The 11,082-nt window shown below is 59.6% G+C and overlaps 1 protein-coding gene across 1 annotated transcript; it reads right to left on the bottom strand.

Moving 5' to 3' along the window:
• Positions 1 to 1,403: 1,403 nt before the first annotated feature.
• LOC308060130 (inositol 1,4,5-trisphosphate receptor-interacting protein-like 1) lies at positions 1,404 to 8,045 on the bottom strand. Its single transcript, XM_080378456.1, has 2 exons — positions 7,051 to 8,045; positions 1,404 to 2,751 (listed from the first exon to the last, which is right to left on the bottom strand). Exons 1-2 carry the CDS (start codon positions 7,492 to 7,494, stop codon positions 2,224 to 2,226), a joined length of 972 nt encoding a protein of 323 aa, XP_080234582.1. The 5' UTR covers positions 7,495 to 8,045; the 3' UTR covers positions 1,404 to 2,223.
• Positions 8,046 to 11,082: the final 3,037 nt, after the last annotated feature.

Raw genomic sequence — 11,082 nt, forward strand, 5'->3', positions numbered from 1 at the left:
CGAGACCCAGACAGCTCAAAAGCTTTCTTTAGCATTGCTGAATATCCACCAAGACCGACATGGGTGCCATGTTTCTGTCTGTTCAGCATGTGCAGGACTGTACATCTGATGGGCCTCCCGTCCAAAGCCTTCTGGAGGTGAAAAGAGGGAGGGAATTGTGCCCCAGAGTCCCTTTCTGTGTCAAGCTTCTTGTTGAGGTGATGGGGACCTGAGGTCCCAAGTGGAGGGAACCTAGAATCATGGAATCATGTAGGTGGGAAAAGACCCTTGGGATCAACAAGTCCAGCCATAAACCCAACACTGCCAAGTCCACACTAAACCGTGTCCCCAAGTGCCACCTCTACTCGTCTTGTAAATACCTCCAGGGACGGTGACTCAAGCGCTTCCACTGGGCAGCCTGTTCCAATGCTTGAGCACCCTTCCAGTGAAGAAATTTTCCCCAACAGCCACCGTCATCCTCCCCCGGCACAACCTGAGGCCATTTCCTCTCATCCTGTTGCTTCTTGCTTGAGACAAGAGACCGACACCAGCTTTGCTACAGCCTCCTTTCCGGTAGTTGTGGAGAGTGAGAAGGTCCCCGCTGAGCCTCCTTTTCTCCAGGCTAAACAACCCCAGTCCCCTCAGCCGCTTCTCGTAAGAATTGTGCTCCGGACCCATCACCAGCTCCGTTGCCCTCCCCTGGACACGCTCCAGCACCTCTGTGTCTTCCTCGTCCTGAGGGGCCCACAGGTGAACACCGTAGTCGAGGCGCAGCCTCACCAGTGCCAAGTACAGGGAGATGGTGGCTGCCCTGGTCCTGCTGGCCACACGGTTTTGGATACAAGCCAGGATGCCGTTGGCCTTCCTGGCCACCTGGGCACGCTGCCGGCTCGTATGCAGATGGCCGTTTTCTGCCCCAGGCCCTTTTCTGCTGGGCAGCTTGGCAGCCGCTCTGCCCCCAGCCTGCAGCGCTGCGTGGGCTTGGTGTGACCCCAGCGCAGGCCCCGGCACTGAGCCTTGTTGAAGCGCACACACTTGGCCTCGGGCCATCGCTCCATTCTGTCCAGGTCCCTCTGCAGAGCCTCCTGCCCTCAAGCAGATCAGCACTCCCACTCAACTTGGTGGTGTCTGCAAGCTTAGTGAGGGTGCACTCGACCCTCTCGTCCAGATCATTGATGAAGATATTAAAGAGAACTGGCCCCAGTACTGAGCCCTGGGGAACACCACTTGTGACTGGTCACCAGCTGGTAACCCCATCTACTACCACCCTTTGGGCTCAGCTGTCCAGCCAGCTTTTAACCCAGCAAAGGGTTCACTTGTCCAAGCCATGAGCATGGGGGCTGGAAGGAAGGTCCAGGGCCCGTCAGCTTGACCCCGGGGAAGCTTATGGAGCAGATCATCTTGAGTCCCATCATGTGGCACGTACAGGACAGCCAGGTGATGAGGCCCAGCCAGCATGGGTTTGTGATAGGCAGGTCCCGTTGGACTGGCCTGATCTCCTTCTATGACAAGGTGACCCACTGAGTGGATGGGGGAAGGACTGTGGATGTTGTCTACCCGGACTTTAGCACAGCCTTTGAGACCGTCTCCCACAGCATTCTCCTGGAGAAACTGGCTGCTCGTGGCTTGGACAAGTGAACTCTTTGCTGGGTTAAAAGCTGGCTGGACAGCTGAGCCCAAAGAGTCAATGAAATGTGCAGTGAAACTGCAGAGTTCTTCAAAAGACACACAGGCCAAGCTGCAAACGGACACCCAGACAGAGCATCCAGTTTATTCCATAGGCACACTCAGACAGCTCTTTCCAACAGGATGGGTGGTCCCATGCTGTTACAGGTGATAACGGGATCCTCAGCTGCAGTGGCATCTCCAGCTGGACCGGCGGACATTCCCCACACGCCGGTGATGCTGAGCTCCCCTCGGGCGGTGTCATGTCCGTGCCCAGCTTGCTCAGATCTGCGGCACGCACTCCCCAGGCAGTCTCTGGGGTGAGCAGATTCTCTGTGCCAGTGTCCGCAGCTGTCCCTCGGGCCCCACCGTTGAGAGGCGAGAGGAGATCCTCAGGGTCGCAGGCACGGGTGGAAAAGCCTGTGACCACCAGGAGACGGGTGCAGAGCTGCAGACCTCTGAGGTGGGAACTGTCCTGCTGGGTGTGCCTGGCCGTGTGCCTGCAAAGCAGCATCTCGACAGCCGCGTGGCTCGCTGGCCGTGGCGTGCTGCTGGTGAAGCTGGCCTCCCTCCGCCTACTCAAGGCTCAGCCTGGCTGTCCCGCCACACCGCAAAAATCATCTCAGTGCAGATGTCCATCTTGGAGGCCGTTGTCAGCTGGAACCTGCAGGACTGGGAGGAGGGCAGCAGCGTTAGCTGGCAGTGGTGCGACTCAGGCAAAAGCAGCCAGGCTGTTTTTACTAGTGTTTGGGTCCAGCAGACGATTTTCTCCACGTCTAGGCAGGAGTGTGTGCAGAGGGTGTGGAGGAGGGGCGACCTCTGGTCCTCCGGCAGCTGGTCCTCGGGGTGGTGGAGAAAGCACAGTGTGTCTCCCAGCAGCTGCTGCCTCAAGCACACGCACTCCAGCCCCACACGGATGTTGGGCTGCTCTTCTGGCAGCTGCCCCGCGGTGTCCGGCTCCAGGGTGAAAGAGTGCCCGGGGGGTGGCCACAGGAACACAGGCAGGTGGTAGGTGATGCTGTTGCCGTGCACACTCCAGGTTTCACGGGCACCCTCCTCCTCAGTGGCTGGGTACAGCTCTGGCATGAAACTCCTCTTGCACAGTATCTGGCAGACCTTAAGGATGTCACCCACCAGCTCCGTCAGGGCCTTGCACGTGTCTGTCAGGTCCTGCATTGGCGGTGGGGTGGGCACATCCATAGAGCTGACATTGCTGTGTGCACCATGGAGATCTTCCTCCTCCCTGTCATCCTCCTTTCTGTCCTGCTCACTGCGGCTGCCAGAGGCAAGCTTCATTTCCCTGACCAGCCAGCAGACGCTAGCGAGCAGCACCAGGGCCCCCGCAACAGTCCAAAGCGGCCACTGCTGCAACGCGGGAAGGAACATGCCCCGGCTCCGGTCAAGCTCCTGCATCACCCGAGTCGTCTGCTCATCCAGATACTCCTTACGCTGCCGCATGTGCTCGTCCGCGGCCGTATCTCTGCAGTGAAGGCCCTTCTGCATGGGCTGCATGGCCAGTATAGCCAGGATGAGGGTGAATGTCACAGCCATGGCCTAGAGGAGGTGGGAGAAAAGGGGGCTGAGCAGGGCTGGGTGGGAGGGAGCGCGGGGCTGGGGGAGCGGGGCAGGAGCCGCCTGGAGCTGGGGGCCGGTAGGAGAGGGGGTGATGGAGGTGCAAGGGAGCAAGGGCAGGGTTTGTGAGCACTGTACCGACGGGAGCCGTGGGCTGTCCCCATAGAGTCTCCCGAGGCCCCATCCCTGCCACAGGACAGCGTCCCATGGAGCCACGGGCACCCGTCACATCCCCAAAGCCGCTCTGGGCACCTGCCACCAGCGGGAGCCCCCAGCAGCTCTGCCCCGGCCCCGAGGGCGGTACCGTGCCCTGCCCTGAGGGACTCGCCTCTCGCTCTGGCTTAGAAAGGCCCTGGGCATCTGCCTCGTCCCCCACCCAGCCCAGCCTTCCCCCTGCATGCTGCACTCACCGAGCGCCCAAGTCAAACTGCAGTGGGGCTGCCTGGTGATGTCCCTGAAGACAGCTCCCATTGTGACACATCCTCAGTGATGTCACAGCCGCCTGGACAGCATCACCCACCCAGCAAGTTCCAGCCTTCGTCCCCACCACCCAACTCAATGGGTCCTGGGCATGGCACCAAGAACAAAGCAGCCTGGCGGGAGCAAGTCCCCAGGGGCTTCTTGACCAAGCGAGTAGACACCCCCCAAAACTGAAATGAAGACGGGGACTGCAGGTGGATGTCCCTGACTTATGTAGAGAGGTGCAAAGTTTTCTGGGCCAGGTGGTCTGACTGCGAGCTGTCTTGAAAAGAGGAGCTAGGAGCCCTTGGGCAGAGACAAAACTCCTCCTCCCTGTGCTCCTCTGGGATTCCTTCTGGCGGGGCAGGACTGAGCCCTGCAGACACTGACGGTTAAGCCAAATGCGAGTTGTGTCCCTGGTGCAGGTGGGAAAGATCCTGCGGCTCCTGTCTCTGGTTACCAAGTTGCCCCCTGCAAGGGCAAGCGAAGGAGCTGGAGAGGCCACGCCGGGGACCGCCTCTCTCCGCTCCCCTGAGAGATTTCCATGGTTCAGGACAGCCCTCTGTACGGCGTGCTGCATCTTGCTTCCCAGAAACGTGGCCTGTACTGCACGAGTGCACGCCCTGAGATCCAGACAGCTCAGAAGCTTTCTTTAGCATTGCTGAATATCCACCAAGACCGACATGGGTGCCATGTTTCTGTCTGTTCAGCATGTGCAGGACTGTACATCTGATGGGCCTCCCGTCCAAAGCCTTCTGGAGGTGAAAAGAGGGAGGGAATTGTGCCCCAGAGTCCCTTTCTGTGTCAAGCTTCTTGTTGAGGTGATGGGGACCTGAGGTCCCAAGTGGAGGGAACCTAGAATCATGGAATCATTTAGGTTGGAAAAGACCCTTGGGATCAACAAGTCCAGCCATAAACCCAACACTGCCAAGTCCACACTAAACCGTGTCCCCAAGTGCCACCTCTACTCGTCTTGTAAATACCTCCAGGGACGGTGACTCAAGCGCTTCCACTGGGCAGCCTGTTCCAATGCTTGAGCACCCTTCCAGTGAAGAAATTTTCCCCAACAGCCACCGTCATCCTCCCCCGGCACAACCTGAGGCCTTTTCCTCTCATCCTGTTGCTTCTTGCTTGAGACAAGAGACCGACACCAGCTTTGCTACAGCCTCCTTTCCGGTAGTTGTGGAGAGTGAGAAGGTCCCCGCTGAGCCTCCTTTTCTCCAGGCTAAACAACCCCAGTCCCCTCAGCCGCTTCTCGTAAGAATTGTGCTCCGGACCCATCACCAGCTCCGTTGCCCTCCCCTGGAGACGCTCCAGCACCTCTGTGTCTTCCTCGTCCTGAGGGGCCCACAGGTGAACACCGTAGTCGAGGCGCAGCCTCACCAGTGCCAAGTACAGGGAGATGGTGGCTGCCCTGGTCCTGCTGGCCACACGGTTTTGGATACAAGCCAGGATGCCGTTGGCCTTCCTGGCCATCTGGGCACGCTGCCAGCTCGTATGCAGATGGCCGTTTTCTGCCCCAGGCCCTTTTCTGCTGGGCAGCTTGGCAGCCGCTCTGCCCCCAGCCTGCAGCGCTGCGTGGGCTTGGTGTGACCCCAGCGCAGGCCCCGGCACTGAGCCTTGTTGAAGCGCACACACTTGGCCTCGGGCCATCGCTCCATTCTGTCCAGGTGCCTCTGCAGAGCCTCCTGCCCTCAAGCAGATCAGCACTCCCACTCAACTTGGTGGTGTCTGCAAGCTTAGTGAGGGTGCACTCGACCCTCTCGTCCAGATCATTGATGAAGATATTAAAGAGAACTGGCCCCAGTACTGAGCCCTGGGGAACACCACTTGTGACTGGTCACCAGCTGGTAACCCCATCTACTACCACCCTTTGGGCTCAGCTGTCCAGCCAGCTTTTAACCCAGCAAAGGGTTCACTTGTCCAAGCCATGAGCATGGGGGCTGGAAGGAAGGTCCAGGGCCCGTCAGCTTGACCCCGGGGAAGCTTATGGAGCAGATCATCTTGAGTCCCATCACGTGGCACGTACAGGACAGCCAGGTGATGAGGCCCAGCCAGCATGGGTTTGTGATAGGCAGGTCCCGTTGGACTGGCCTGATCTCCTTCTATGACAAGGTGACCCACTGAGTGGATGGGGGAAGGACTGTGGATGTTGTCTACCCGGACTTTAGCACAGCCTTTGAGACCATCTCCCACAGCATTCTCCTGGAGAAACTGGCTGCTCGTGGCTTGGACAAGTGAACTCTTTGCTGGGTTAAAAGCTGGCTGGACAGCTGAGCCCAAAGAGTCAATGAAATGTGCAGTGAAACTGCAGAGTTCTTCAAAAGACACACAGGCCAAGCTGCAAACGGACACCCAGACAGAGCATCCAGTGTATTCCATAGGCACACTCAGACAGCTCTTTCCAACAGGATGGGTGGTCCCATGCTGTTACAGGTGATAACGGGATCCTCAGCTGCAGTGGCATCTCCAGCTGGACCGGCGGACATTCCCCACACGCCGGTGATGCTGAGCTCCCCTCGGGCGGTGTCATGTCCGTGCCCAGCTTGCTCAGATCTGCGGCACGCACTCCCCGGGCAGTCTCTGGGGTGAGCAGATTCTCTGTGCCAGTGTCCGCAGCTGTCCCTCGGGCCCCACCGTTGAGAGGCGAGAGGAGATCCTCAGGGTCGCAGGCACGGGTGGAAAAGCCTGTGACCACCAGGAGACGGGTGCAGAGCTGCAGACCTCTGAGGTGGGAACTGTCCTGCTGGGTGTGCCTGGCCGTGTGCCTGCAAAGCAGCATCTCGACAGCCGCGTGGCTCGCTGGCCGTGGCGTGCTGCTGGTGAAGCTGGCCTCCCTCCGCCTACTCAAGGCTCAGCCTGGCTGTCCCGCCACACCGCAAAAATCATCTCAGTGCAGATGTCCATCTTGGAGGCGGTTGTCAGCTGGAACCTGCAGGACTGGGAGGAGGGCAGCAGCGTTAGCTGGCAGTGGTGCGACTCAGGCAAAAGCAGCCAGGCTGTTTTTACTAGTGTTTGGGTCCAGCAGACGATTTTCTCCACATCTAGGCAGGAGTGTGTGCAGAGGGTGTGGAGGAGGCGCGACCTCTGGTCCCTCAGCAGCTGGTCCTCGGGGTGGTGGAGAAAGCACAGTGTGTCTCCCAGCAGCTGCTGCCTCAAGCACACGCACTCCAGCCCCACACGGATGTTGGGCTGCTCTTCTGGCAGCTGTCCCGCGGTGTCCGGCTCCAGGGTGAAAGAGTGCCCGGGGGGTGGCCACAGGAACACAGGCAGGCGGTAGGTGATGCTGTTGCCGTGCACACTCCAGGTTTCACGGGCACCCTCCTCCCCAGTGGCTGGGTACGGCTCTGGCATGAAAGTCCTCTTGCACAGTACCTGGCAGACCTTAAGGAGGTCACCCACCAGCTCCTTCAGGGCCTCGCACGTATCAGGCAGGTCCTGCATTGGCGGTGGGGTGGGCACAGCCATAGAGCTGACACTGCTGTGTGCACCATGGACGTCTTCCTCCTCCCTGTCATCCTCCTTTCTGTCCTGCTCACTGCGGCTGCCAGAGGCAAGCTTCATTTCCCTGACCAGCCAGCAGACGCTAGCGAGCAGCACCAGGGCCCCCGCAACAGTCCAAAGCGGCCACTGCTGCAACGCGGGAAGGAACATGCCCCGGCTCCGGTCAAGCTCCTGCATCACCCAAGTCGTCTGCTCATCCAGATACTCCTTACGCTGCCGCATGCGCTCGTCCGCGGCCGTATCTCTGCGGTGAAGGCCCTTCTGCATGGGCTGCATGGCCAGTATAGCCAGGATGAGGGTGATTGCCGCAGCCATGGCCTAGAGGAGGTGGGAGAAAAGGGGGCTGAGCAGGGCTGGGTGGGAGGGAGCGCGGGGCTGGGGGAGCGGGGCAGGAGCCGCCTGGAGCTGGGGGCCGGTAGGAGAGGGGGTGATGGAGGTGCGAGGGAGCCAGGGCAGGGTTTGTGAGCACTGTACCGACGGGAGCCGCGGGCTGTCCCCATAGAGTCTCCCGAGGCCCCATCCCTGCCACAGGACAGCGTCCCATGGAGCCACGGGCACCCGTCACATCCCCAAAGCCGCTCTGGGCACCTGCCACCAGCGGGAGCCCCCAGCAGCTCTGCCCCAGCCCCGAGGGCGGTACCGTGCCCTGCCCTGAGGGGCTCGCCTCTCGCTCTGGCTTAGAAAGGCCCTGGGCATCTGCCTCGTCCCCCACCCAGCCCAGCCTTCCCCCTGCATGCTGCACTCACCGAGCACCCAAGTCAAACTGCAGTGGGGCTGCCTGGTGATGTCCCTGAAGACAGCTCCCATTGTGACACATCCTCGGTGATGTCACAGCCGCCGGGACAACATCACCCACCCAGCAAGTTCCAGCCTTCGTCCCCACCACCCGACTCAATGAGTCCTGGGCATGGCACCAAGAACAAAGCAGCCTGGCGGGAGCAAGTCCCCAGGGGCTTCTTGACCAAGCGAGCAGACACCCCCCAAAACTGAAATGAAGACGGGGACTGCAGGTGGATGTCCCTGACTTATGTAGAGAGGTGCAAAGTTTTCTGGGCCAGGTGGTCTGACTGCGAGCTGTCTTGAAAAGAGGAGCTAGGAGCCCTTGGGCAGAGACAAAACTCCTCCTCCCTGTGCTCCTCTGGGATTCCTTCTGGCGGGGCAGGACTGAGCCCTGCAGACACTGACGGTTAAGCCAAATGCGAGTTGTGTCCCTGGTGCAGGTGGGAAAGATCCTGCGGCTCCTGTCTCTGGTTACCAAGTTGCCCCCTGCAAGGGCAAGCGAAGGAGCTGGAGAGGCCACGCCGGGGACTGCCTCTCTCCGCTCCCCTGAGAGATTTCCATGGTTCAGGACAGCCCTCTGTACGGCGTGCTGCATCTTGCTTCCCAGAAACGTGGCCTGTACTGCACGAGTGCACGCCCTGAGACCCAGACAGCTCAGAAGCTTTCTTTAGCATTGCTGAATATCCACCAAGACCGACATGGGTGCCATGTTTCTGTCTGTTCAGCATGTGCAGGACTGTACATCTGATGGGCCTCCCGTCCAAAGCCTTCTGGAGGTGAAAAGAGGGAGGGAATTGTGCCCCAGAGTCCCTTTCTGTGTCAAGCTTCTTGTTGAGGTGATGGGGACCTGAGGTCCCAAGTGGAGGGAACCTAGAATCATGGAATCATGTAGGTTGGAAAAGACCCTTGGGATCAACAAGTCCAGCCATAAACCCAACACTGCCAAGTCCACACTAAACCGTGTCCCCAAGTGCCACCTCTACTCGTCTTGTAAATACCTCCAGGGACGGTGACTCAAGCGCTTCCACTGGGCAGCCTGTTCCAATGCTTGAGCACCCTTCCAGTGAAGAAATTTTCCCCAACAGCCACCGTCATCCTCCCCCGGCACAACCTGAGGCCTTTTCCTCTCATCCTGTTGCTTCTTGCTTGAGACAAGAGACCGACACCAGCTTTGCTACAGCCTCCTTTCCGGTAGTTGTGGAGAGTGAGAAGGTCCCCGCTGAGCCTCCTTTTCTCCAGGCTAAACAACCCCAGTCCCCTCAGCCGCTTCTCGTAAGAATTGTGCTCCGGACCCATCACCAGCTCCGTTGCCCTCCCCTGGACACGCTCCAGCACCTCTGTGTCTTCCTCGTCCTGAGGGGCCCACAGGTGAACACCGTAGTCGAGGCGCAGCCTCACCAGTGCCAAGTACAGGGAGATGGTGGCTGCCCTGGTCCTGCTGGCCACACGGTTTTGGATACAAGCCAGGATGCCGTTGGCCTTCCTGGCCACCTGGGCACGCTGCCGGCTCGTATGCAGATGGCCGTTTTCTGCCCCAGGCCCTTTTCTGCTGGGCAGCTTGGCAGCCGCTCTGCCCCCAGCCTGCAGCGCTGCGTGGGCTTGGTGTGACCCCAGCGCAGGCCCCGGCACTGAGCCTTGTTGAAGCGCACACACTTGGCCTCGGGCCATCGCTCCATTCTGTCCAGGTCCCTCTGCAGAGCCTCCTGCCCTCAAGCAGATCAGCACTCCCACTCAACTTGGTGGTGTCTGCAAGCTTAGTGAGGGTGCACTCGACCCTCTCGTCCAGATCATTGATGAAGATATTAAAGAGAACTGGCCCCAGTGCTGAGCCCTGGGGAACACCACTTGTGACTGGTCACCAGCTGGTAACCCCATCTACTACCACCCTTTGGGCTCAGCTGTCCAGCCAGCTTTTAACCCAGCAAAGGGTTCACTTGTCCAAGCCATGAGCATGGGGGCTGGAAGGAAGGTCCAGGGCCCGTCAGCTTGACCCCGGGGAAGCTTATGGAGCAGATCATCTTGAGTCCCATCACGTGGCACGTACAGGACAGCCAGGTGATGAGGCCCAGCCAGCATGGGTTTGTGATAGGCAGGTCCCGTTGGACTAGCCTGATCTCCTTCTATGACAAGGTGACCCACTGAGTGGATGGGGGAAGGACTGTGGATGTTGTCTACCCGGACTTTAGCACAGCCTTTGAGACCGTCTCCCACAGCATTCTCCTGGAGAAACTGGCTGCTCGTGGCTTGGACAAGTGAACTCTTTGCTGGGTTAAAAGCTGGCTGGACAGCTGAGCCCAAAGAGTCAATGAAATGTGCAGTGAAACTGCAGAGTTCTTCAAAAGACACACAGGCCAAGCTGCAAACGGACACCCAGACAGAGCATCCAGTTTATTCCATAGGCACACTCAGACAGCTCTTTCCAACAGGATGGGTGGTCCCATGCTGTTACAGGTGATAACGGGATCCTCAGCTGCAGTGGCATCTCCAGCTGGACCGGCGGACATTCCCCACACGCCGGTGATGCTGAGCTCCCCTCGGGCGGTGTCATGTCCGTGCCCAGCTTGCTCAGATCTGCGGCACGCACTCCCCAGGCAGTCTCTGGGGTGAGCAGATTCTCTGTGCCAGTGTCCGCAGCTGTCCCTCGGGCCCCACCGTTGAGAGGCGAGAGGAGATCCTCAGGGTCGCAGGCACGGGTGGAAAAGCCTGTGACCACCAGGAGACGGGTGCAGAGCTGCAGACCTCTGAGGTGGGAACTGTCCTGCTGGGTGTGCCTGGCCGTGTGCCTGCAAAGCAGCATCTCGACAGCCGCGTGGCTCGCTGGCCGTGGCGTGCTGCTGGTGAAGCTGGCCTCCCTCCGCCTACTCAAGGCTCAGCCTGGCTGTCCCGCCACACCGCAAAAATCATCTCAGTGCAGATGTCCATCTTGGAGGCGGTTGTCAGCTGGAACCTGCAGGACTGGGAGGAGGGCAGCAGCGTTAGCTGGCAGTGGTGCGACTCAGGCAAAAGCAGCCAGGCTGTTTTTACTAGTGTTTGGGTCCAGCAGACGATTTTCTCCACGTCTAGGCAGGAGTGTGTGCAGAGGGTGTGGAGGAGGGGCGACCTCTGGTCCTCCGGCAGCTGGTC

Source organism: Falco punctatus (genome assembly GCF_963210335.1).
Source record: "Falco punctatus genome assembly, chromosome: 1".
Taxonomy (NCBI): domain Eukaryota; kingdom Metazoa; phylum Chordata; class Aves; order Falconiformes; family Falconidae; genus Falco; species Falco punctatus.